We start from the raw sequence: 27,590 nt of genomic DNA on the forward strand, positions 1-27,590 counted from the left end.
ATAAACTTGCAGGGTAGTATAACTTTTGACATTTAGACATTGCTTCTTTTTTTTTTTTTAACTTCAGTGATGCTGTAGCAGCTTCTAGATGGAAACAAGAAAAAAAAAAAAAAACACTACAAGACCTTCTTTATCTCCAGACCCTTAAAGATTATTTGTTAAAATGCATTTACTCTTCTTTTATACATGCTAAGAAACCATGCATGGCCAGACAGAGAAAGCCTGTGTCTCAAAATATGTTGCTGCCAAATAGACATGTTTAAGAAAGGAAAGAAAAAAAAAAAAACTCTGCTATTGAACCATTTCTCATAGAGAGACAAAGCAGGGCTAGATTTTCACAACGCACGATCCAAATTAATATGATTTTGTTACATTATTATGCACATCATTATGTCTGCCATTTGAGCAGTCAACAATCACCACAAAATTTGATTCACAACTGACATTTTAGGTGTCTGTACAGTAGATCAGAAAAATAAATAAATAATTTTTCCTATGACAATTTGTACCCTCAGATAATTGCGCAAAATGTCACATGCTCAATTGTACAAAAAGTCAGAACAACACGCAGCCCACACAGCAATATGTGCATTGGCTCTGACAGAAAGAGCGTCTTTGCTGAGTTCTGAGTCATTTCCTTCAATGCCAAATGGTAAACAGTGCAATTTCCAGCCTCCCTGCAGAGAGCTGTCACTCTGCCTAAGCTAGTGTTATCTTAAAATGCTTCATAAATTAGCGGTACCTGAGGCATAAATGGTGCACGAGCCCACTGCGGTCGTCAGCAGCAGCAGACATTAATTGGAACAAATATGTGGCATAATGTGCATATTATGTAGGATGTATTTCTCCAGACGACAACGTGTAACACTGAACCCTTGTTAGGACAATTTCTTTTTTTCTTTTTTTCTTTTTTTTTTGCATTTTTGCATTACCGGGCTTTTTAAAATGGTGCCACAAGTGGTGCTTCATTCAATAATATACTAAGCGGACAATGCTGTGAACCAGTGTAATTTCTGAGCCTTTATTGGAGTGTTACAACCACACAGAGGAACATTTACAATGTAATTTTCCTACCTGAGTTTCTCATCTTTGAATCACATGGAAAGATTTGGCTTCTCTAACACATACGGTGAAATGAGCTCCGTCTACTCTGCACTGAGAGAGGAAAAAAAAAATGTAAAAAAGCAAAAGCAAAACAGAAACCAAAGAAATTCCCTAAAAAACAGATTCACCGATTTACCTTCCAAGGTGCTTGGAACTTACTTAGAACCTGAGTCAAAAGTGTATTTTGTCCATAGCAAAATAATCCAACCTATTTTCTCAAATAGTACCAAAAAAAAAAAAAAAGCAAACCATTAAAAAAGCGACTGGCATCTGACAAAAAATCTCACATTTATTTTATTTGTTAAACAAGTGTTGAACTTTACATCAGTCTTTAGTGATGAGCCCCTTAACATGTTTACATAAAAACATGAGCTACAGTACGGCATGTATACCAGTGCTGGAAAATATTCACACATTTTCCCATTCATTTTTTTTTTTTTTTTTTGGAAATATTTCAATAAATAAAATGTCTAAACCCAGGCGGAAGAACTACATTTATGATGAATAGAAACTTTATTGTCAAAAGTTGGTTTCACTTCGGTTACGCTCGCCCGTTACTCTGCCATGACTAGTTCATTCAGGATTACACAAAAAAACTGTGCAATGCATAAATGTCTTTAACTGGGGGTTTTGTACGCCCGCTCTACTAAAGTAATGCCACTTTGGCCAAAATCAAATCAACACATCTCAATGGGCGGTATCAGTGGAACTCATTAAGCAAAAAACACTGTTCACAAGTGGAAAAAGTGAATATGCATCTTGTAAATTTGTTGGATCCTCCTCGTTATCATCAGCCTTTAAGTTCATACTACCATGAATGAAGTGTTGGAACCATAAACACATCGTATAACATATGTGCAACTTTTACACAATAGTCTCTCAAATGTTAAAGTTTTCAATTAAAATGCTTCTTAATATTTACTGTTTCCCATGATTTTTTATTTTACACTAGCAATACAACAAAATATATATTTTAGCCATTTTCCTTGACAACAGTTCAATGTACAATTGAGAAAATATAAGGCCAGGGGCTTGATTGCTAGTGGTTATACAATCCAAACTTCACGGTGATAGGGAGCAACTCTGGGCAACCAGGACCTTATATTCCTATTATAACAGTCTGATTAGGAACATCTTACAAACAAACATAGTCCGTATCCTGGTCCAAGGGTGGCATTTTGTATACAATACAAAACAGGCTTCGACGAGGATGTTGGGGAGTGTATGTACAACCTTCTGACTGGTAAACTGTTGATCTGATGTAGCCGGTAATATTTTTAATTTTTATTTATTTTTTTGGTTTTTTTTTTTTTATTTTTTTTATTTTTATACCTTAATGTTTTCTCAATAATTCAACAGCAGCAGCACATTTAAATACATAGTTGGCTTGTCTCTTAAAATTGAAATTTGACTCTGCATTTTATGTACAGTCTCTTTAAACTTTGCACTGCCATCGCTGTGCACCAAGTCCCTTGGTCTGCAGGAAAAAAAAAAAAAGAAAAGAAAAAAGAAAAAAGGCAGGAGGAGTGGCATGTTTCGGGGAGGGGGGGGGGGTATGAGGGGTAGAGGAGGCTTGGAGTTGGCTAGCGTGTGTGACGGGCTTCCAGGCTCTCTTCAAAAATAAAATAAACGCTTCCCTGGTGTCTCTCGGAGCGTGTCCTCCAAGAGGTCAGGGCTGCAGAGGAGGAGGAGGAGGAGGAAGAGGAGTTTGGGGATGATTCAAATACATTTAAAGGCTTGTCACTAACTGCATCTGTCCTTCCCGCACGTCTCCTTCAGGGATACAGCCCTCCTTAGTGATAGGAATAATGTAACCATCACTGTTCCCTCGGCTGATCTGGTAATAGGCTTGGAGCTGGTGGCCAGCCCCTAAGTTAGGCATGCTCTTGTAGTAAACGTCCTCGTTCTCGCTCCGGTTGGAGGGGGACAGGTCCTCCACCACATCGGGGCTGCTCTCGGGGAAAGGAGAGTCCCTCAGATTAGGCATACTAGTGTACAAGGAGTCTCTATTTGGGGACTGCAGGCTGTCGTCAGGGTCGGTGGCTGTCAGCTGGCTGACAAAGCTCTCCACTCCCCCATCGGTCCGCACCTTCTTCTGGGGCGCGTACAGAAGCGAGTGAGTCCGCTGGGGGATGAGCGGAGCCTCCAGCTCCTGCTGATGGTGCAGCTCCAAGCCCGCCGTGTCGCCCATGTGCACCAAAGACGAGGCATCGGCAACGATCGCGTCGTCTTCGCTGCTGCTGCCGCCCACCACCGTCACCTTAGGCGGAGCCCGCTCCGTGTGGTGGTGATGGTGGTATTGCTGTGGCTGCTGGTGGTGGGGCTGATGGTGTAAACTGGGGTGCTGCTGCTGTTGCTGTTGGTGGTGGTGGTGGTGTTGCTGTTGGTGGCTTTTGTTACAGGCACGCAGGTTGTTGTGTACCAGCTCGGAGATGATCATTTTCTCGAAGGCAGCGTCGTCCAGACTGAGGCCGCAGTCCACGACCTGCACACTGTCGCCAAAGTCCCCATTGCGGAGCGAGTAGCTATTGTTAAAGTTACCATTTAGCGGTAGAGTATCCATTGCACTTGTATCCCTCACCACATTGTTCAGTGAGTGCCCTGGAAAAAGAGAGACATGTGAGGGGATTTTACATTAGTCACCACCAAAAAGACCATGTGGAAAAGAACTTAAATAAATAAGTAAAATAAAAAGTTTAATGCTGTTTAGGATGCAGTTTCACACGAAAAAACTCAAGTCAAGTTAAGCCATGCCACTGCTGCAGTTAGGCACAATTGTTAGAGAACATACAGCGTATGCATGCATTACACACAATGAGAAATCATTTTACTTTCTCCTCTATGGGAATAACTTTGGACTTTCCCATTGTAAAATCGTTTGATAGAAGAAGAACATTGTGCGCCTGACTCTGCCACACCAGTGACAGAGCCTTGAAAGTGATCCCAAACAACATTAAGAGACAAACTCAAACATTAATGACCATCACAATACACACAGCAAAAGTATATGTTCACAGGTATGTAGCCACAAACGGGCAAGCTAAGACATCGACAGGTTTTCTAGCAACTAATTGGTTTGATGTGTTGAGGGAAAGAAAAAAAGACAGCGATGGGAAAAGATGACACAGACAGCGAGGGAGAGGAGTCATGTATCAACATGGGACAGCCATCTTTGTTCTCACTACGAGAGGGGGAGGGACGGGGGCCCACAAGCAGCACTCCCACATCACCACACACAGCAGGTGAAAAGACTCACTTTGGACAACTCACATCATGTCTGTCTGCTCAGGCTATCTGGTCTAAGAGCAGCTGATGTACAAAAGAAAGTAAAATGATTTATTGTAACATGATGAAGAAGAATCACTCAAAGGAACAACAAAAAGTAAAGTAAAACTCTGCAACTTAGTAAGAGCAAGGGTTCAGCAAATTAAATCAACAAGCATTAAAGAGCTTTTTTTCTCCTTAGAATTAAATGCCAACAGCATTTGGGTCTGCTTTGTTTTAAGAGAGAGGGGAAAGGGGGGCTTTAATTGAGTGGAGATATACTCGTGTTTACGGTGGTACACTTTCTTTCCATTAGTTGGCAGCTTGTGTACCCAAAGCTGGCAAAGGTCAGAGCTTGCCCACAGCCCGGCGCTTGGCATCCGTCACAGTGACAGTTCCCAGTGAGACCCCGGTCACTAGCAGAACAGCTCAAGAATAACAGAGCCGCTGCAGAGGTCAGACGCAGTCATGTTAGGAATTTCTCTAAGCATGGGGGTCATGGAAATCAGCAGCGAAAAGAGTATTAGTTGTGCCACGACTGGGAGAGTGTGAGAAAACTGGGGGAAGAAAGGAAAGCTGTGCACCAGCCACGGCGAACACGGTTGCTTGCACAACAACAAATGCAAGAGGGAAAAAAAAAAACAAAACAAAGATGGAGATTAATGGGGATATTTCGATGCGACGCATGCTGTGGTCCAGATAACTGGAGTGACTGTGATCCGCAGACACGCTGGCGACATGTAAAAAGTGTCGACATCACAGAGCTCGCCCGAGATGAGAGGAAAAAGGAAATGACAAGAAAGTAAAGGAGGAGAACGAGGGAAAATTAAACAGCTGCTGCCATGACGTCCATGTGTTTTGTTTATGCATGCTAGGAGGCAATTTCGTGGCCAGACAGGTGTTGTCTAGAAAGCCTAGGACAGATGTGAGGGGAATACTACTGGACACTGAGACTGCTGAATGCCACAGGGGGGGGACGGACATTTTAGGAGGAGAAGAAAAAAAAAAAAAGAGAGAGAGAGAGAGAGAAAAAAAACAAAGAAAGAAAAAACAACAGCCCTCTCCTCTAATAAATATTCCTTTCTGCTGGGAAAAAAGCAACACATTTTTGGTCTGTTAAATCACAAACTAAGCAGAAGAGAGAGAAGCAGAGTAAGTGGCATTTGCGATAAAGCTGTCAGATAGCGAGGATCACTAAAGGAATCTGAAATCAATCAAATCAAAAAAGGATTTTTCATTTTTTATTCTTTTTTTTTTTTAAATTCTTTTTGTCGGATTCGAGTAGAATTTGGGTGGATAATTTTGTGAACCGCTTGCTCACTGAGTGTGTGTTAATGACCTAAAGTAAACCAGTGATTGTGCCAGGGTTTTTGGTTGTTTTTAATAAGCATGCTGAAAAAAATTTACATTTGATAGGCAAAGTTAAGTTTTACTCCCATACTTGTCTCTCTGTAGGTCACTAGAGGGAAGCACAAGGGAAAAGCAGAAAACATAACAGAAGATGCCATTTCAATTTCCAAAAACAGAATAGCACACACAATCACAGCACAATCTCTACAGTATGAAATTATAATTGCTAATAAATGCCATGTGCAATTGAGATATAGTGATTTTTTTTTAAGTTTGTATGCACCAATTTTTTCTCCAAATATCTCTTTTTTTTTTTTTTTTTTTAAATAGGACTTAATGCAAAAGCTGCATTAAGAGACTGATATGATTAATTTTTGCTTGCACTGTAACGAACATGCTTAAAGGGAAAGCTCCCTCTAAAACACACAAAAAATAACAAATTGCACTTTCAGATCATGATAAATTCAGGAGCATAAATAATCATGCAATTTAGACTACAGCTTGGGGTCTGCGGCACGGTTTACACTATCTCAAGGCAGAATTTGTAGTATCTCGTTCCCAGCTTAATCATTATGTCCCATTCGGCACTGAGTTTGGATAAGGGAAACATGAGAAATATGAGAACAGAGAGAGGGCGGATCATGATGAATCGCAAGATTCTCTCTCGTACATGCGAACACGTGTGCGCCCTCACACACGTCCACACACACACACTCTCACACACAAACACGCACGCTGTATTTATCAACCATTTGGGAGACAATGATTCAGAAGGAAAGGCGATACTCCAGAACATTCTGCTCTTGATAAGGCCTGCAGTAAACTTCAGTGACAAAAGAGGAAAGAAAGAAAGAAAGACAGAAAGCAAGAAAGAAAGGAAGACAGAGAGAAAGGGAGAGACAGAGAGGCCTGAATGTAGGTGAAAGTGTTAAGTAAGCACACCTGGCGAGTTAAACACTGGAGCCGTGGGGGTGTTACATACGACTGTCTCGGCCAGTAAGGTGTTATAAGGGTTGTTAGTGCCTTGTGGTCGAAGAAGAGGATTTGTTAGTAGATAATTTCCCGTCATTCCTGGAGTGGCAAGACAGAAGAAGAGGTGATCAGTCTGGAGCGCTCGGCGGACAGTGAATGCAGTGTCTCATGGAGAAAAGCAAGAGAGGAAAATTTCAGAGTAGGGTTTTTTTTAATTGAAAGCATTGAGTTTGTCTTTTGAGGGATGCGGTGACGTCCGGGGCCGCTGCCAAAACGTCATAAAAAAACAGAGTGCTTGTTTTGAAGTCGAAAATGCAGAATAAGGTGACTGAGGCAGCGAGGGGAAATGCAAGCCGTCAGCTCCTTCTGCATGCGGCGAAAAGGTCCAGCTTTGTCTGGCCTCACTCGCGTGTCCACTGTCGATAAATTGTCTGTTATCTATTATGCAAACAACTGCATCCAACTTCTTTGCTGATTTTTCAGCTTTGTCAACTATTTTTGTTGTTTGCAGAAAGTGAGTCAGTCAGAATTCCCCAAATCCTCAAGGCGGTCTAATTTAAACCCACTGTGCTCATTATTGCATCCTGTCATCATTGCTCATGTTTACTTATTATTCTGAATAAATAGCATTCCTCAAAACAGCCTGCTCAAGCCTTTCTGCCATTGTGCAAAAGTTTATCATTTTCACCAGGTCGGAACATTAAATTCCACCCATAACAGACCGCAGAAAGTTTGGGCATCGCATTATTTAATTAGACAAAAAGCTGGCCTGTTTTTTTTTTTTTCCAAACCTCATCTGCCTTCAAGTGTTTTTTTTTCTCCTTGTTTTTTTTTTTTTTTTTTTTTTTTTTTTTTTTACAGCTCCTAGTGTGTATTAAAGACTTGGGGTACTTCTAGTGCCATTTATCACCCGTGTTAAATGCCATCTGTGATGTCAGGAAGTCTCCCAGGATGTTTTTAATGACAGGGAAGTACTTCCAGGAGGCCGAGCCCCGCCATAGTGCTCTCTGCTCACGGATAACTAACCCTGAGTGATCAATACCCAACCTGGAATGGTTAAAAAAAATTTAAAAAAAATTAATTAAAAAATCACTCCTCTATATTTTTACTGACCGGTCAAAATGTGCTTCGACACCTTAGGTGTAATGTTTGATCTATTGGCAAGTGGCAGCAAAAAAGAAAGTGCGGGTGGAGATCCGCAGAGGCGGGGCGGGGGGGGGGGGGAGGAGGACGGGTGAAGTCAGAATACCTCAGCGTAACCCCTTTTCCCTCGCATGCTTGGAAAGCCATTTCAGAAGGAGCAGAAAGCCGAACAACACACTAAGCACTCCGGGTCAGCCAGAGTTGAACATCATCTTCTCATCATCATATTTGTGCTGGACCTAAATAATAAATGACGGGTTTTTTTCCACCCTCCTGAATCCCCACGATGAAGTAGCGGAGGTCACCTTATAAGTGGCCCCTGCGTGTTAAGGCTGCCCAGATTTTTCTAAAATAAATCTATTTTGTTTTTACTGTTTTCATTTTTGTCCATGTTTCCCCCTGAGCAAGGGTATGAACTTTAGACGGCCAGCGCTTAAAGAGAAAAAAAAAAAAAAAAAAAAAAAAAAAAAAGTTTTAGCCTTGCCCCAATTTGTGACTGACGTTACCGGCCAGAATGGCAGCGCATAGAGTATTTGAGGATGGATTTTCGTAATCCTTTGCTGGCAGAACAGGGAGACTAGACTAGGCCTAGATTTTTTTTTTTTTTTTTTTTTCTTAGCGCACTGCTCTGTCTTTTCAAGCTTAGAGCATTTATTACAATTCCCAGAGTAGGGCCCTCGATAGCTGTGTGAAATCATTGGAACTTGAAGGAGGTATTTTTAGCTCGATGATGAAATGTGTGCATATGTGTGCATGTGAGGAGAGATGAGGTGTGAGACTGACCTTGGTTAAGGGTGGAGGTGCTGTTGATGTCACCTGAGATAAAGGAGGACTCAGATTGCTTTCTTACGGTGTCATTCCACATTCTCCTGATACGACTCTGTCAGGTCAACAAGGGACAGTCATTAGGACTTTAAACAAGCCCTTTCATCTCTCAGATCAACTTTCATTAAGTTTTCTATATACAAAGTATAGACCTGATCACTCTGCACTTGCCCACTATGATAGAGTGAGGCAAGTGGAGCTGGAGCGCTCATTTCCACTGTGCGTAACCTTCAAAACTAATTTTATTTAAGTTCACTTTTCAAAGGGACTGCTTTTGCACTTCAGCTCTGGTCGTGCCTTGCATAGGGTTTGAAGGTAACTCGGAATCCAATATGACAGGGATGTTTCCACATAGGCACGGTGCATCTGGAGGTATTGTCTACTAAGGTCTGTTTGCCTTTAATAATAAGGGAATATAGCAATTTCTTTTTCTTTCTTTTTTTTTTTTTTGCTATTTTGGCTTTCCCCACAGTAAAATGTGCTTGCGATGCTCTTAAAATAGTGCAGTACTATTTCCCATGCACATGACGTTAGTGAGAAAAAAAGATAAAAGCAAGTGCTAAGGGGGGTAGAGCAGAAAAAAGGTACTCATGCAGTACAGCAGATGCTGCTTGTAAAATGTGGGATAATGCTTGTGTCTCTTGATCTACCTATGTAGCTAAAAATGCAAACTCTGCAGTTTTTTGCAGCGTCTATCTGCTTCAACCAAAAAGTACTAGTATCTGCATGTCTAATTGGTTCAACTTTGGCATTCTTAATAAATGATCTGACTGTGAATTACACATTGGAGCAGACTACAAGTCCTTAATTCAAAGAGAAATCAATGTCATTGTCTCTGTGTTCCTCTCAGGGAGAATGCACTCCTGGACTGATGAAACACAGCGGGAATTAGAAGCAGTTGCTGCGCACGTGTACACTGGACGAAGTAGCACTTTACAATGCTGACAAAGACATTACTTGGCAAAATGCTGTTTCATTTTGCTGCATTAAATCGAGTCCTACAGCGTCAGGGCAGTGACTGTGCAGCAGCGTCTGGGTGAGCCTTTGACTGTGTGAGCGTGCTGGTCTACCTGTGTACCAGAGGAGTAGCGAGCACTGGTCCTCGTCGTGGAAGTTTTTGCAGAATTGTGCGAGCTTTCGGTCGGCAACCCTCTGCAGCAGTACGTGTGGCGGAAGCACTTGCTGTACTCTTTGCGGACCTGCGTGAGCAAACGGCACTGTTTACATACAATGTTGACTTTTTCATATGACTTAGCCGAGATCTTCAGGCAAGCCTATGTTTGTTCTTTATATCAGCGCGTGGCGCTCGGTGAATTCGGCATGCTGCAGCTCGGCCTTCTCTGCTCATATTCTGATCCTGATGAGACAAACACTCCCTTTTAACCTTGACCAGACAATCACAGTCTTTGCGCAGAGCGCGGGGGGATAATAATGAACTTTGTTTGGAGAGCACTTTTCAAAACAAGGTTACAAAGTGCTTCATGAAAACAACTGAAAAATTAAGTGTGAAATGCATAAAAGGGGAATAAATGTTAAGATACAACATAACACAACAGCACCAAGCAGAAACCAACGCATGAGTAAATAAATAAATGATATTTTCAATAGCACAGAACGTGTTCAAGCAAAAGTCAGTCTGAAAAATCACGAGGGATGACAGCAAACTCACTTTTTTCTGGAGAAGGCAATGGAAGATGAAGATGAACATTCCTTGGAAGGTGTTGAATATGGTGAAGAGGTATGCCATAACCACCGAGGACTCGCTGATGAAGAAGAGACCGAAGGACCACGTCAGACCCAGCAGACACAGCAGAGCGAAGGCACCCATGACCCAGGACCTAGAGGACGGCAAAAAAAACACACAGAGACAAACGGAGGACGGCATGAGAGGGGATCGGGAGTCTGAGAGGGCAGAGAACACTGACTGGGGTGTGTTTTCACCTAAAACTACGACACGAGGAGTCGACCAAGGAAAAAGCGGAATAAACCAAGGGAAAGAAAAACACCAAGACGTCAACAAACACTCATACGCCCTGCTGCTGTGTCTTTAGACCCCAAACTCCACACCCCCTTTGCTCCCATCCATCCCCCCACCCCCCCAAGAGTAAGTTGAATGCAGGTCCTGGCATCAAAACAGACAGGAAGGAAAAGAAACTCGGTGAAAAATGACAAGACAATCTTCCCTTTTATGTTTGTGTGAAAATTCCTTTTTTGTTGTTGTTTGTTTGTTTGGTTAATGGGTTAGTACAGTTTCTACGGCACAATCAGAAAACGCTTTTGGGCGGCATGTTCAAAAAAACAGGACACAATTTCTGCGTTGGGAGTCATGTGATCATCCATTTGACTCGGATACACTACAATTGTATTTTCTTCGAATTTCATTTTCTAGTGAGTGAGTGTGCTTCCAGGACTGGAGAACTAGGGGAGATGTGGAAAAAGTTAAAGGGAAAAGAAGGTTTCCCCCCCGTTTGGTGTGTGAAGGATCCGGCGGAGCCTTCAGACACCGGCAGAGGTCAGAGTTAAAAATCCGAACACACGACAACAAACGACAACAAAAACAACAAAACCGGATTACAGGATGATGGATATGGAGACGGTGGACGGTCACAAGGACGGAGGATGAGTAGCTTCGGAGCTGAGGTTTGGGAGAGAATGAATGAGCAAAACAAGAAAGAAAGAAGGAAGGAAAACAACAACAAAAAAAAAAAACCAAGGAGAGAATAAACTACAGGCTGAAGAGAAGACTTCTGGGCAACATGTCCTTACTTGATAAACGGTTTATTATCTTCATAGCTAGAGAGCATGATAAGCGGGAAAAAAGAAACACAATTAGATCAGAACGCATCACAGCGTGGGTTAGTCGGCATTTGAGTGAGATATCTTCAACTTTGATCCAGGGGAAATTATGAGAGGCAATGAAATTAAGGGGTCTAACAAGGACTGAGAGTTGTGTGTTTGGCTGTTGATGATTCAATTACAATATTCTGTGTAAAGCATTCGGTCAGAGCAAACACTTCCTCTGTGGGCGAAATCTGCATTTATGCGATGCGTGGGTGGTACAATGTGGGTAAAAAATCATCTGAGGTGCATAGGAGAAGCTTACCCAGGCAAATCTGTATTATAGTAGCCGTCACAAACGCGATAATTACTGGTGTGGATCACAGAACAGAGAGAAGAGGACAAAACAACGGTAGGAGAAGAGAAAGGAGATGCTGTGGGTTAACTTTCTCTTGACATGCAACATGCAATGACACTGGCGCTGTGCCCGACGTTCAGGCCAGGCCAGTGGTTGGACAGTTTTGGTGCAGAAAACACATGAAAACCAACAGGACAACAGGAAAATAGCAAACTGGCTATTTATACACTGGGTATTTATGCTGTATAAACAAGCCAATGAGAAATCAATTTTAGCATTTGAGCACAAATGTGACCAGGACCGAAACCCCCCCCCCCCCCAAAAAAATGGCTTATTTAGACCAAGAAGGCTAAATAAGCCATTGTTGACTGATTGCAGCCTCACCGCGGTGCTGTATTGCTGAACACACTCATTAAGGAAAATGAGAAACAAACAGAAAAAAAAAAAAAGAGTCGCACCGCTGCTCAGAGTTTAAATACGGAACATAACGGTGTAAACTGGCTTGAAAAATAATAAAAAACAAAACCATATACGCCCCATACGCAAAGAGGTCCCGGAATTTAGTCTCCAATATGAAGCAATAAACATTGTTTTCCCCGAACGCAAACAATTAATCAGTGCCTCGGAAAACATTTGCTCCCCGTCCCAAAAGCAAAACACTTTGCAAATGTTGAGGCTACCGAGAAACCCTAAACTTGTCGGAGGGGGGGGAGCGGGGTGCGGTGGTGGTCGGGCTGGTGGCGGCTGCACTGGGGAAGGAATTCTTTTCAGGGATAAAAAGCTGGGAACTAAAAAAAAAAAAAAAAGATTTGACTTGTTCCAGGGGGGAAGCACACATGGTAGCTCTTGCACTGCGCCCCACCCTACAGAGCCTAACAGCGCATAGTTAAGGCGCAGTCTTCTTCCAGTGGTGTGTGTGTATGTGTGTGTGTCATGCCAATGCAATTCTGCGGCCGGTGGCTTGGAGCAAAACAACAAAGGGCTAAAAAGACGGCTCACAAAGTCAATGTTGTCATCATTACAGCACGGTCATGCCATAATTCTCGTTCGAAAACCGCCGGCCCCTGTGTAAAATCCGAGATCTCTGGAGTCAATTGGAATTCCTCTAGTAAATGTTCCGTCTGGACAATTTAAATTTCGACCACAGGGGGAAAAGAAAGATACTCTAATGCCACTGACAAAGACTCGTCTGGCGGAGAGAGTAAATTCAACTTGAAAGCGGTGCGGGGGGCGGGGGCACTGCGTTTTCTCATCAAAAGTTATCGCGTCAAAAAAACATACACCACAAGAGTGAAACAGCCGACGCTTTGCGACTTTTTCCTGGGCAGAATACCGCCGACGACACCGCCAACGGTACGCCGACGATAAGCATCACAATGCGGGGTCTGGAGCGAGCGGCGCGTTACTTACTTTATATTCTCCAGTCGGCTGGAGTCTGGTTTCAGGGTGGTGGAGTGCTTCACCATTTTGTACATGGTGATGACCAGGAAGATGAGATTCAGCTGTCAAAACAGAGTAATAACAGGGTTAATACATGAAGATGTACGACTCGAGATATAGTAGACAGAGAGAGAGAGCGAAAAAAAAAAAAAAAAAAACTGTTAATTTGTCTATAAGTATTAAAAGAGGAGAGCCTTCAAATCCCTGCATGTCCACAGACTAATCCAATAAACATCTATCGTTCCAGCCGGGCTCAGACGGGCTGACTGGCGCCAAATTTAGTGTCATTCTATATCAATAAGAGCATGGAAATGCATTAAAACCCATCACAGTACAAAAAACAGCCACACAGCAACAGTCTGGCAAAGTCAGAGGGGAATGAAAAGTAGCAGGGGAAATAGGAGACCCTCTTGTTGTACAAAACAACTGCATATCATTTTATGCACATAGTGAAATATTATAAGGTATAACCAGCTACAAAAGGCTTCAGGGAACACAGTATATTTTTTATTCCGGGGGATAGAGAGAGAGAGAGAGAGAGAGAGAAAGCAAGCAAGAAAGAAAGAAGATTCATATGCCTTTCTCATGATTTTTAATGTATTAAATCTTAAGGGAGCCAATGGCACATATCAGGTTGAGACAAGGATACTATGCGCTGTTTCTCAGAACATTTATTCAGTACCTAAAAAAAATCAATACCGTGATTTAGAGACACAGACGCTGGATGGACCAGCAAGGAGCCGCTCCAAATAATTTATTTCAAAAAAACATTTATTCTGGGGCGTACGGGCTTCTCGCACATCATGCACGTACACACTCGCGGCACATAAAACCCGAGCGTGATTTTGTGCTGCAAACTAGGCGTGTATAAATAATGCCTAGGAACACCTGAATGTCGAAGAGAGAAATGTTAAATTGAACTTTTTGCGCGTCCCCAGCGGCGCGCCTGAATGACGAAGCGAAAATACAAAGTATCACGCGGTTCACCGAATAACGCATATAAATAAATACAGCACAGCATTAACCGAACGCATTAGATGCTGTTCCTACGGCTGGGAGGAAAAACAGAAAGTGCACGCCGCTGTTCATTTCGATTGATTTTCAAGGCTTTTTTCAATAGTATCATTTTATCTTTAGAGCACCAAAACATTGGCAGGAGAGAATGGCGAGGCGCTGCCAGTGTGCGGGCACGGAGCAAATGAATCCCCTTTTGTGAGCTGGACTCAGACCGTGGCCATTCACTCTCGAGCACAAATTCTCTATGTTCTAGTGCACACTGCCATCAAAAGACTGCCTGTGATCAATACATCACCCCGCCCCGTGCAATCAACTAGTGGAGCCGCTCACAATAACCCAGGCAGCAAAGGAGAGGGAGGCTGGAAAAAAAAGGGGCTACGGGGTGGAGGGTGGGAGGGCCTAAATTGTGCGGCTTCTTTTATATCATAGACGGCACTGATGCTATGTTTTGTTTCGCAGCTATCAGCCATTATTTCTATCAGCCGCCTGCATGAGTCAGACCGTGAGGAAGCTGTGGAGGAGGAGGGGGGGGGTGGGGCAGGAGGGTGAGGACTTTTGAAAATCCCTTTCACACAGCCTGGAGTGGTGACATGGATCCAATGAGACAGAGGAGAGGGACACAGTACTTTAGAGTAACCTAGCAGCACGGCACATGTTCCCACCCCCACTGACATGCTTTCTCGGCCCCTCCCGGGGGACCCCCAGTTACCTTGCAAGAGCGGCGCAGCCCCTGCCTCTATCCCTCACTCTGTCTCTCTGTCTCTCCCTCTCTGAATCATCACTGCAAGCCATGCAGAAGCACCGCGCCACAGTGGGACCGGGGAGAAAGCTTTTTTCTGAAGCGGAATGTGTGTGTACACACTGAACTCCGAATGAACTAGGGGGGGATGAAATATTAAAGGTGCAGATGGAGCTGTCCGGATGATAAGAACTGCTCGCGACGTGTCATGATCCAGGAGGCCTCGCGTTGAAGCCATCTCAAGCATACTAATGGCTCCCCCCCACCACTCATTACTTCCATGTTCCTCCTTCATGGAGCTAATACCCCCTGTGCCCAGAGACAGGGCAACCTCTGCCTAAGAACAGGGCTCAAAGTGCATTCCGCCGGCTCCCACTTTCAGTGTAGCTTTCGGGACCTGTGTCAGCCAGAAGTGGGAAGAAAAAAAAAAAAAAAAAAACAAGAGGAGGAAAAAAAAAAAAAGAACAAGAGGAAAAAATAAGGAGAAAACAACATATTTTCTGAGCACATTTCTTTGAGCATGACCACCTCGGGTCAGAGCAAAGCTACTCGGCGTGAACATGGTTTGGGTGGCCAGACAGGAGCGAGGCGTCTGGTGTCAGAGAAGTCTGACATAAGAACCCCTGTTTTCTCTCCTCATGTGCTGTTATTCCTCTCCCTCTCCCTCTCCCCGTCCCTCATTGACAAGGACAAAGCCAATTTGCAGAGAAACCCGGGTCACGGGTGGCGCAGGGGAACCTTGCTCCGTCCCGTTCCCCCGAGATGCCCCCTTCCGCAGCACTTTGTCTTTTCTTGTCAATTGTTGCAAACACAAAAGCAGCGTGCGACGCCTGAGCCAACGTTGCAAATCCTCATTCGTGTCGCACATTAGCTCTGCTACAATACATCAGCTCCTCGCAGGGTCATGATTCTATCTCTCCGGTCATCACCGCCGGGATCCCGATCATCATCTCCACCGCAGACACATTCTTCATGCAAATCATTACGGAACCAACACGCGATTGGAAAACAATGAGGGTCCAATTTAGGCAATGAAAACATATTCCTGTGTGGCTGACGGAGCGTTCGCCGAGACAGGGAGAAATGTTTGCATTTCTAATACAAAGTTAGCTTGTCCGCTATTATTTTCAACTCAGAGGGCTTTTTTTTTTTTTTTTTTTTTTGTTCTATTACGGCACAGACAGAGAGCTGCATTAGATCTTTGCAGCGAAAGCTCATCGTGGTCAGGCAGGAGCCTTGCTGGGATTTGACACGGGCGCCCCTTCTCTCCAGCGTGCTTTCAATGTCAGTTTGACGCTCAACAGAGGTCACCGCGTCTATAGATACTAACCATTAAGCTGGATAATGAACACAGCGCTGAACAAATATTACTTGTCCTCCCCGCACAGCGGCGAGACAAGTTTGGAATGGTTCCTCATCCCTTGGTGCGCGCGAGGGCAAAGCAATACAAGGCAGAGTAGACTGAGAGGATCTGCCTGAGGAATACCACCTGCTATTTCTTTTTTTTTTTTGTGTGTGTGGTGAGGTAAAAATCCCCCAGGTCTCATTCCTCTGAGCCTCTCTGATGGAGCGGGAGATAATAATGTCATGACCAGTAAATAATTGCATGCTTCAATGGCACATATGTCAATATAATATGCTGTGTGTCCTTCACCCATGACGGTCCTTGACCAAACAGAGAGGTGCCTTTGCTTTCCTCCTCTCCCTGACACTGTCATCTGCTATTTACTACTGGAGGACATGCACACACATGCATACGCACAAGGAAGCGAACACAGGGGTGGGAAAAAGGCGGCGATAAACCCGAACGGTGCCATCTCCGGCGCCGCAGAATGCACACCTCGAGGCCATTTTTATAGCTTTTACTTTATAACAAAAGGTGGGACTTGAAAGCCATTAGGCAATGTCTGCCACGCGAAACTTCAAGGGGAGCGGTTGCGAAAATGCAAGGTGAAAGTACATTATCAAATCCTGATCCTTGTCAGATGATGAGAGGCGCAGAGAATTTGTCGGATCAAAATCTTCCTTTGCCGCAAAAAATAACCTGCCCTCGCCAGAAGAACCCATGGAAAAGTCACACTCCCTCTTTTTTTTATTCAGTTTTGCTATCTCATTTCCTTTCTCTCTGTCTTGCATCTCTTTCATCCCTCTCTGCTTCCCTTCCTCCGTCTCTGTCTCGATATACAACTTTGTTCTCAGGAAAGGGAAAACAACTCACCATGATGATAAACGTGACAGGTCCTATAAAACTCCATATGAAGTGATTGTCCACACTTAGCCAGCACCTATGAGAGAGAAAAAAAAAAAAAAATACACACTTCAGCTTGGGGCAATAACACCTCCTAGAAAAGCAATATCAGCCCTATCCACGGGCTCCTCAAGCCAAATATCAAAATTAATTCCGGGTCAAGAAGATGGCCTTTGGCTCATGACATGAGGAGGATAATTTTTAGTCAACAGTCGACTTGGAGTGCTCTGAAACCTCCTCTGCATGTTGAACATTAACACAGTTACACAAAACAAAGGGAAGACCCCAAGTAGCCTCGGCTGATGGCTGGGTCTTAGCTGAGATATGGCCATTAATCTACGTAAAAGGCTTTTTCTGCACAGTGCTCTTCTCTTTAAGAGAGCATTTACAAACAAGAGGTCACAAGAGGGTCTTTGAGCAGAGAGGCATTAATGTAGCCGCGGCCCCCTGAAACCACAGTGTTGAGTCTGTCAGCCACTTTCAAATGACATAAAAAATTGAACAGCTGCCCATCCCAGGCAGAGGAGCTCAAATGTTTTGGTGTCGTCTCTGGGGATTCACATAAGGCGCGAGCAGAAATGATGAGCAGATTTCTTTTCAAAAAGTGCCACACACAGGCACAGTAGGTGAGCCCACACAGTGCAGCATCCACGGCTCACGCTCTGCATTTCCAAAGGATTTATCCGAGGGCTTCACTCACGCTTTCTTGGTCCCGTAGCTCCGGTAGTCAATTGCTGCGGAGACACCGACCACGATGGCAGGGAGGAGGTATCCGGACACGTAGTAGTACTTTTTCCGTGAGTATTCGCTCTCAAAGACCTCGACGAGCATGAGGTACAGCTGCACGCCCTCGAGACACATCCAAGAGAAGGAAGCCAGGAAAAAGAAATGGAGGATGCCCGCGATGATGGCACACCCAATCTGAAATGAAGCAATTGATAGATGGATTAAGACAAGCAAGAGCGAACAACACGATAATAGCGTCAAAATACTTGGCAAATCTCGGAGGTAAACTCATGCTACAAATCTGAGCTAAATGTGACAAGAGGTAATTGGTATCCTTTATTTTTTTCTTTTTTAATTCAGCCTTGTATATCATCCCCCGTCTCTTATGAAATTCCACTCAGAAGAATACATTCACCACTCTTTTAGTTAAGTGCTGCCCTTCTCATTCTCGTTTGAACACATCTGATGAAAAAAAAAAAAAAAAAAAAAAAAAAAACTTTTGAACAGTATCAGACTTTCTTAATAAAAGATAATGAATATTCAGTCACCACATGGGCTCCGCCGATGTGAGGGTTTAACCTTCCAGCGATACAGAAGAAATTTAAATGGCACTTGCATAGCAAGGTTAATCAGTAGGCTTAATCGTCTGTACTATTTAGCATGGCCGCTTGAATCACACTGCTCAACAGCTGAAGCCTGAGTCCCTTTGCCGTATGCGGAACCTCTCTGTGCCACACAAACCCCGATTCTTGCCAAAAATCGTGCTTCAACTCTTTAGTAAAAAACGGAGTAGAAATAATGGAATCCGATTATGTGGAAACACTACGGAGCTTCTGAGGACAGTCTGAGCGACAGCAACTGTGCCTTTAAGTGAGAAAGGAAAAAAGACCTGTCCAGTGGGAGACACAGCCTCTTAGTAATCTATATTAATGGCGCTGTCCCACACACGTCATGTTGGGGACAAGGCGAGAAGGCTGGAAACAAACAATGCTTCAGGTATCATCAATTTCATGTCGGAAGGGTCCTTTGTTTTACTTTTTTTTTGGAGGGGGGGGGCAAGCGGAGATGAAGTGAGACGGTGAAATGTATCAAAACCAAATCAATAGGGTGCAATCGTTTCCGCTTACCCTGGGTTCCGTCATATCGATACCAATTAGGAATATTAACTCGGCAATGAAGAGATTGATGCACAGGTTCTTGTGGATGGTGTTGCGGTCGCTCTGCAGGCCCCGGAAGAAGCAGAAGGTGAAGATGCTGATGGCGAGGCAGACGAGGGACACCACGATCCCGACGCGAGTGATGACCGTCAGCAGCAGCTCGTGCACGCCGTCTTTACCCTGGAAACGAAAGACAGGGGCGGCTTTAGAAAAAGTCCGGGGGTTGAAACATCACCGCGCCCATTTGTTAACCGGCGAGCCAGGCAGAGGTCTGACGCCCCGATCCGATAAGGAGGATCAATAAGTGATAAAAAGACACCTAATTGGAGGGGAAACTTTTAGCTCAAAATACTGCCACTAGAGTAAAAACATCTCATTTTTATTTATTTTTATTTTTTACTTTGCAAAAAAGACATTATGAAACATTCTAAATCTTCACACTTTCACAAAGCGTAGGAACGATATGCTCTTCATCGCCTTCTGTGCACCTGCCTTTACACTATCGCACACACTGGAGCCTGTCTTTTTTGGCAATGCCTCTGCGCCGCTGAGTGGGAGTCTGAGACATGTGTCCATCAGATGGTTATGCAAAATTGAACAGCTAATGAAGACAGCAGTACTGTGCTGCATTGTGTCCTCGTTGTCATCTGAACACGGCAGTAATTGTAATAGTCATGGTGCAATATGGCGCACAGTATACAAGCCAATCCCTACAGGAAAGTGAGGCTGCTGCTGAAAGTCTGACAGTGTTCTGCATCACTCAGAGCCGCTCCGTCCACACACCGCAGCAGCAGCAGTGCACGTCGGGCGATTTTCCGGACCTCTTCGTAAACACGGCAACCTTGCATTTTCGGCCTTGTAAGCTAGAAGCGGACGCGGTATCTTTCGGCTTTGGCTCAGACGGGCGTGAGCGAAATCTTAAATAATGCAGCTCAGCTTGAAAGGAAACACCAGTAAAATCACAGGTTCGTATAAAAAATGGAGGCGACATACTGAGATTTCCCGGTGTGCCATGAGGATGGCGAAGTTGGTGAGGTGGCTGCAGGAGCAGGTCGTGTGCGTTTTATTGGAGTCCAGGAGCTTGCAGCCTTGGGTGGACCAGTAGCCCATCATACTCCTCTCAGAGTAATTCCAGAAGGAGCAATTGGAGTTGAAGTAGTGCTCCATCTACAGATAACAAGAGATATGGTTAAGTGTCCAAATAATTGACTGCCTGAAATTGAAGCACATGTAGAACATAGAGGCCATTTACCCCCTACTCATACAAAGTATTTCCCCGCACTGATATGGATGAGGATTTTTCACTTCACAGCTCTTATGAAGCAATTCATATGTTGTATCTCATTTGGCACATGCTTGCCAAATCAACCGAGGCATGGCTGGGTATATGAGGCCTTAATAACAGAGAAGCATAATTGTTTGACGGCATGTCTTTGGAATTGCACAATTTCTCTGATAAAGAATGGAGTCACGCGTGGCCCTCTGGGAACTCTGGTGACAACTTTAAAAGACGGAAGATAATTGGTGCTCCAGTAATTTCATCCTAGATTGTATGGCTAATCTAGGAGTTAATTTCCCCCACTATAAAAGAAAATGGGTATCATTTATATCCCAATGTTGATTAAAGAATTAGTTTTCATTAAGAATTCACTTAGGTTCTAAAGACTCCTTTAATTTGATGTTCAGTGACTTAAATAAACTGCCGACTGACCTAGCCAGGCATTTACAATTCAAATTGCAGATCTCTGTCTACTCTGGCTGCTCCCTCCTGGTGTTTTTTAATATGACCTCTCCATTCACTCCAGCGGGGAGACTCACGTCAATGTGCTCGAGGGTAAAAACCACTGGGTCATTAATGAACACGCGGCTGGATTCTTTGTTGATTGAAGCGGCGATGATGTCAGAATTGACGGCCACCGACACGTTGCGCCCGTAAGCCTCGTTGGCCATCTTGATGGTGGCGTTTTCGGTGCTGAGAAACTGGCCCAGATTTCTGTAGAGCACAAAAACCAGCTTGGCAACTCCTGCGGAGAGGAGGATAAAGACAGACATAAGAGGATGAGAAAAACAAGCTTCCAAGACAGACAAGACAAGCAATGCACGTATAAAAAAAAAGAGAAAAAAAAAGAGTAAAAATATTAGCACAAGAGATGCAACAAGGGAACAGCGAGAGAGAGACAGAGAGGGAGAGAGAGCTAAAGAGAGAGAGCGAGGGAGTCAGAGAGACAGACAGAACACTTTTAAGTGGGGCCTGTCATTTCTCGGCCAATATCACAGTGTTTGGGGTTTTAGGGATCAACTCCTTTGTGGTGCTCCCTAACTAACAGTACCACAGAGTAATCACGCTGCATTGTCAGTTTTGACAGGCAGCATTGGCAGGCCAGTTTGACACGCTCTTCACCTTTTCACAAACACGGGAACGGAGGAAAAAGTTGAACACCGCCCCCCCGTACATTTTCACAACGTCTTGCACGTGGAATAAACACTCTGCGAGGGGGAAAGGGGCGACGGTGTGCGAGTTGGCTTATCTGTTGATTTTTTTTCTTCTTTACTACATGTCTTTCTTTTGTTTCATCCTTCCATTTTTTCCCTCCTTTCTTCCGTTCTAAAGGAGCTTACCATTCCGGCTGTTGAGTTTAACCGTGTTGGCTGACAGCTGGATCGAGATGCCGCCCTTGCTGGCTTGTGGAAACTTGAAATCCTGCACCTGGCCATCCGTGCTGAGGACGTACACATCCAGAACTGGGGGAGGCACACAGGCAAAGGACGGGTTAGAGAAAATAAAGGGAGGAAGAAAGAGGAGAGAAAAGCGAGAGACACAAGTCATTACAGACTGTCTGACTTAGGAACGTGGGCACAAAAGCAAACAATAGAAAATATTTTCTGCTCTTGCTGATCTTTTTCAAACGCGCTGTGAATGCAGACAACAATTTGCTTTTAGAGCCAAAATGTCAGCACCGGGGTGATCATTTCATCCCAGTGAGACACTTAGTAAATGATCAGATTTGTGAGATAAAGCATTCGAATAAAATACTGCCGAGAAAAAGAGAGAGAGAGAGAGAGAGAAAAAAAACAGCTTCCCTCCCTCGTGTGTGCTAATAGCTGAGGAAAAAGGGAAAAGCAGGAGAAGGCAGTGGATAAACAATGTTTGTACTTTTTCTAAGACTCCACAGCAGGCTAATGTTCACATTAATGTATAGAGTTACAAGGTCCAGACGCATACATTTATAAACTAAGCACACGCAATCAGAGAATCCAGTCTATTTAATTGTCTGATATTCATCACTTTGTCAGTAAACGACTCGTTAAACTTAATATGCTTTATTTTTCTGTTCCCCCGAGGTTTAAACGCGTATTATGGAAACAAAGTCTTTTTTTATGTGGCGGCCTTGTTTCCCCATCAGAGTTACTCTTTCAGTGAATTGAAAGTAATCAAATTAACTGAGCTCGCATCAACAGGGATCGCCTGTTGTTTGCTAACGACAAACTCCGTTGTACTTACTTATATTGTCTGAGGGAACTTTGACAATGGCGGGCTCCATCAGATTGTCGGCGAGGACAAAAGCCCCTTCCTCCAGAGTATCCAGTAACATGGTGGCTGCGTGGGTTTGCTCCGTGCTGTTCATGTCTTGCCAGGACTTCAATGCCTCTGGCCGGAGCAGGTTATCCACTGTGTCTACAATGGCCTGTTTCCCACCAGAACAAAAACACACAAGACATCTGAGTAATGCAGAAAAATGTCACAAAAAAAAAAAAAAAAACACAAAAAAACAAACTCATGTTCACAAGCTAAGTTTACACATGTAATGTTTCCAAGCATAATCAGTGACATGCAAATCAAATTAAATAGAGGGAAGCATGTTGAATACATTCCACAACTTGCTTCGTTGTGATGATGGACGTAATGTGAGAGGAGGGGTAAATTGTTTTTTTGTTAACTGTATGAATGGTTAACAAAGACACTATTGGGCATATTTTTTTAAAAATTCTATGCACAGGGTCAGTTTCCCTGTAGCCTCTGCAGATTCAGTGTGTTACAGGAATGCCTCAGCAGGGAAGGCACTCGGGGTGTTGGGGGTAATGAACCCGTTTCCAGCGGTAAAAAGTGATAACATGATGAAGGTCCTCACACCAAAACGCTGTTCTAAATAAAGATTCTCTAACTGCAAAGCTCAGTGTACAGTGTGAAAGCTTTTCCTTTCTTTAATTGTCGAGCTGCAGACTTCTTGCACCGAGTGTTTTACTCTCAGGTCTGCTACAGTTTGACTATGAACGCTCTCAGTGACCCGGCTAACAGGACGAGAACATCATCAAAAAATGCTCCTACACACATTTAGGAAAACAAAACACAATGTCTTACTACTGTAACTGACTCCTCTTTAAACTCCCTCGGGGGCATTTTTCCAGACCCATTTTTTGGGGGCCAGTTGCAGAGCCACGGACAGACAGTGGATAAAACAGGCGCAGGACCTAGACTACACTGGTATTTCCTCAGGAAATAATCAAATCAATGTGTCTAATCAGGCAATCAATGTCAGGGCCGGCTGAGGGAAGGGCTGGGGGTGGCTAATGCGTTGTTGCATCAAATATGGCAGATGTCAGATACTGCTGACTCAACGATCTCCGGCCCAGATCCCCCCACACACTGTCATTAGTCGCATAAAGACTGTCATCTGCATCGACCCGCCTTCAGTAGCACTGTACCTCTCCATCCAACCTTTTCCCCGTCGCCACCTTTGACTTAAGATCCACAGAAATACGCCATGCAGCGGGACATTTAAACCAAAACAGATGATGTGACATTTTGGGGGAGGGAATGTAGCCGCACCTTTTTCCTTTCCCTCTTCCCTATTACAAGCGCGTGGCCGTCTACTGGCTAATTAGCGCGATCCATTTTAATACCTTCCCGAGGGGGCGATCTGAACTGGGGGGCGGTGGGGGGGTGACATTGGTGACAGGTAGAGGACGCTGATCTCCCTAATGGTTGAGGGATATATATATATATATATGGCCAAAAAATACTTTGATAAGTGGGCCCCACCTGGAAGCACTGGATGAAAAAGGACAAAAAACTGGCTTGACCTGGCTCACCCTGCTAACCAGAAAGAGCTAAAGATTTGTGCCTCTAATTTATGAAACAAACGGAAACAAGTGTCCTTGTGAAAGGAACCCCACCATTTTTACGTTACATGCGGTGAAAGGTCAGGTGATGGTCCTTGAAGATGAAGGCATGAATTAATCAGGAGTGAGCTGAGTTTCACTCCGCATTATTCAGGCATTTTGGATTTTTTTTTTTTTTTTTTTTTTTACATACAGGAGAGCTCTCAGACAACAGCAAACAGCAAACATGCCTGAGTTGCGGTGTTACATATCCAGACATGTACAGTCGTGAACAAACAGTAAGAAAACATGAAATGAGGGAACAGAGTGAAAAACAAGGTACGTCACTGTATTAACGGCAAAGACAAAAACAGAAAGAAAAAAAATATAAAAAGAAGCCACATTAGTAATTGCTGATGATTTCTCGTTGACTTAGAAAGCACATTGGATACAACTGTGGCCGTGTTTAAGGCAATTACTCAAAAATGCAGGAAGCACAGGGAGGAGGGAACAGAGTGCATGACAGTGCAGGGGGGACATGTTGCTGATATTGGACTGGGGTGTGGAGCACGGGGATGGGGATGGAGGTCGGGGCGGCAGCAAGCGGAGCAGAGCAGTCCAGTAGGATAGCACCAATACCTTCATGTATGCCCTGCATGTCCTTTCTCGTTTTTGAAGCTTTTTCATTAGAAAAGAAAAAGAGCAGATCAAACACAGAGACACACAATTAGCAAATTTCACAAGCTTGAGTACAAGGCTTTTTAGAGCCGAGGCCCTGGCTGAATGGCGGACACATTAACTGGCTGACTGAATGACTGGTCCGACCACTCCCCCTCGCCTGCTACACTGTGTCCTGCGCTGTCGGTTTGCCTACCTGGAGGTCGAAGAACAAAAGCTCTCCGCCTCACATTCATGACATGCTGTATTTTCCCCTCAAAGCCTCCTGACACATCACAGAACTATTAGCCTTGGCAGAGCCAAATTACGGCCATTATTGCAAATGTACAAATACTGCCGTGAATACAGATCTCTTGCTTCATGTCAGAGACTGAAATGATACAATTGCCCCCCTCCCACCCTCCCACCCCCCCCATCATTGTTCTGCTTGTCTTCCTCATGGCTTTTCTGACTTTGAAAAGAAAAGGGAGAGACAGGCAGACTTCGTGCCGGCAATGATAGCAGCTACACTTTCACAGCATGGCGTGAAGCACCGCATTCCCTTCCGCGTTCCTCAACTTTAAAGCGCGAACATGTCGGTGCGGCGGCTCAATCGCTTAATTGGTTACCTTGTTGAAACTGCGTCCTGCCGAATCCTTCTCGCTGGGTCTGAGCTCCTGCAGCTGAGCGTCCAGAATGTCAACCAGCTGCTCCATCAGACGCACGGAGGAGCTGACATCCCCGGCGAAGATGGGGCCCTTGGTGTGCTTGGCTAACTCGTTGGCCAGGTTGGCAGCGTTCTCACCGCTGCGGATCTGCAGGGGAGGGAGAGGATAATGTTCCCATGAATAGAGGGTGACGAACCTGGAGGGTTCTTTTCAGCTGTTTTGACATTAAACCGCACTCGAAAAAAAAATCCTTGCAGTGTCACACATGAATAGCGAGTTTATTATTTTCTTTATGTAGAGAGTGAAATTGCTATGGTGCCAGCTGATAAAAGGGACACAGCAAAGTGGTCTTTTATTGTGTGCTAAGGTACAAAACAGGTGCTTTATACAAGGAGACAGCTAAGACAGCTCCCAGCTATATCTCTTATAATCTAACACACTCCACTTACAAGGCTGAAAACAGTGAGGTGGAGCAACTTGTACAAACCTTCTGGGCGACTTGGTTGACCCAGTGGGAGGTGCAGTTGCTGAGATCAGGGCCCTTCGGGTGCCAGGCCCCGGTGGAAAGGACACATAAATAAGAGGCTGTGCCTGATAGGGAAAACAAGAAAGGGAGAGTCAAGTTCAATCATGTCAAGTCAAATTTCCTTTGCCACAAGTCGTTTTCAGACGTTTCAGCCCTGGCAGATATTTTGGTTTATCATCGATCATAGATTTAATGACTGATAGGGCAGATTTACAATGGATTTACAGTGGATTTGCAAGTCAAAACATGCAAAATCACTTCTTTTCACTCCTTCCTTCCGGCAGAATTTCCCCAACACGTTTTCAGCAGCTCCCTGCCTGTATTTGCCACAAATGGATTTGTAACAAGAATTTCCTTCCGTCCCAATTAGCCCTATGTCTGATGAACCCTGAGCGCTAACGCGATTTCACACACAATCAAATGAGGGATGCACATATTCAAGCAAGCTGTAAGAAAAACAGCTGAGCCTGCTCTTCTCCATAGCAACCTTTATAGATTGCTAAATCACGTTTTGACCTGGAATGACACGGCGAATGACGAACGCCGTTATAAACTGCCTTCACAGGACTCCTCGCGCGGCCCCTGGAACCGGTGTTGTTTATAGATAAAAGATCATTATATGCAACAATATCAGATGGATCTAATAAACTGAAGGGAGGGGGGGGGGGGCTCTCACGGGACGCCTCAAGTCATATTGAAAACAGCGAGCAGGAGGCCCCCAAGGTGAGAGAGAGCGCTGTTTACCTCGTGTTCCCTTGGGGCAAGGTCGCTCCACGAGCATGCCCCGCTGGGTCTGAGGCCACACGATGTCTCTTTTCTCCGTGGCCTCGCAGAAGCGCTCGGGCAACGGGAAGGTAACGGGCGGGGCGGTCGTTTGTGGAACCACAGGAGTCGGCCCGACAACTCCCCTGGTACCAGCTGTTGTGGTTGTAGTGTTGGGCACACTCCAGTGCCGTGTGGTTGTTGTGGTGGTAGTCGTAGTACTCGGAGACTGGGAAGTTGTGGTGGTGCCTATCAACGGCGGATCTGTGAAAAAACAAGGTAAAAAAAATGTTACGCTTGGATGCAGCATTAGTATGTAGTGATGCGTGGCGTAATAGGAGCAAAATGAAATTAATAGTGCCAGGGTCAGGAGTTTGGTTCTCACCAGGGCCACATATTCATCGAACTAACACGCAATTATGGTGGAGGACGGTGCTTTGGAAAAAGGCATCCACCAACCTGCATTTTTCAGTACTTGTTGCAGTGCAGGGTCAGCAAGCACCGTGCTTTTCAAAGTGGGGTCTTTGAGGGGCTTCTAAGGGTCCTCAGCGAAATTAGGAATAGTTTAAAAATGATTTAAAGGCATTTAAACACACTCAGTCCAGCACCACTGACCTGACCTTTAAATATATCATTTTAATCCTTATAAATATAATTTTTTAGTCATTTCTATTTTTTTCCCAGTTTTCTTTGTATTTTTTTTTTTTTTTTAAATAAAGTTCAGTAATGTCTTTTTTTTTTGCTCATTTGTTAATT

The 27,590-nt window shown here is 44.3% G+C and overlaps 1 protein-coding gene across 3 annotated transcripts in view; it reads right to left on the reverse strand.

Moving 5' to 3' along the window:
* Window positions 1–1,177: 1,177 nt before the first annotated feature.
* adgrl2a (adhesion G protein-coupled receptor L2a) overlaps window positions 1,178–27,590 on the reverse strand; it is a 100,679-nt gene continuing 74,266 nt past the window's right edge. Inside the window, exons 8-27 of one of the 3 annotated variants that reach the window (XM_030049418.1) lie at window positions 26,817–27,098; window positions 26,034–26,137; window positions 25,508–25,693; window positions 24,861–24,899; window positions 22,624–22,807; window positions 21,741–21,863; window positions 20,940–21,145; window positions 20,115–20,288; window positions 19,092–19,301; window positions 17,939–18,159; window positions 17,209–17,275; window positions 13,205–13,296; window positions 11,762–11,806; window positions 11,425–11,451; window positions 10,328–10,496; window positions 9,729–9,857; window positions 8,617–8,713; window positions 6,661–6,789; window positions 5,810–5,827; window positions 1,178–3,705 (exon numbers count right to left, since the gene is read on the reverse strand). In XM_030049418.1, the coding sequence (XP_029905278.1) occupies window positions 2,834–3,705; window positions 5,810–5,827; window positions 6,661–6,789; window positions 8,617–8,713; window positions 9,729–9,857; window positions 10,328–10,496; window positions 11,425–11,451; window positions 11,762–11,806; window positions 13,205–13,296; window positions 17,209–17,275; window positions 17,939–18,159; window positions 19,092–19,301; window positions 20,115–20,288; window positions 20,940–21,145; window positions 21,741–21,863; window positions 22,624–22,807; window positions 24,861–24,899; window positions 25,508–25,693; window positions 26,034–26,137; window positions 26,817–27,098 (3,374 nt within the window). In that variant the 3' untranslated portion in view covers window positions 1,178–2,833. The remainder of the gene's footprint in view (window positions 3,706–5,809; window positions 5,828–6,660; window positions 6,790–8,616; window positions 8,714–9,728; window positions 9,858–10,327; window positions 10,497–11,424; window positions 11,452–11,761; window positions 11,807–13,204; window positions 13,297–17,208; window positions 17,276–17,938; window positions 18,160–19,091; window positions 19,302–20,114; window positions 20,289–20,939; window positions 21,146–21,740; window positions 21,864–22,623; window positions 22,808–24,860; window positions 24,900–25,507; window positions 25,694–26,033; window positions 26,138–26,816; window positions 27,099–27,590) is intronic. The other 2 variants (XM_030049416.1, XM_030049417.1) reach the window with 2 other exon arrangements.

Source organism: Myripristis murdjan, chromosome 4, assembly GCF_902150065.1.
Source record: "Myripristis murdjan chromosome 4, fMyrMur1.1, whole genome shotgun sequence".
Classification (NCBI taxonomy): Eukaryota; Metazoa; Chordata; class Actinopteri; order Holocentriformes; family Holocentridae; genus Myripristis; species Myripristis murdjan.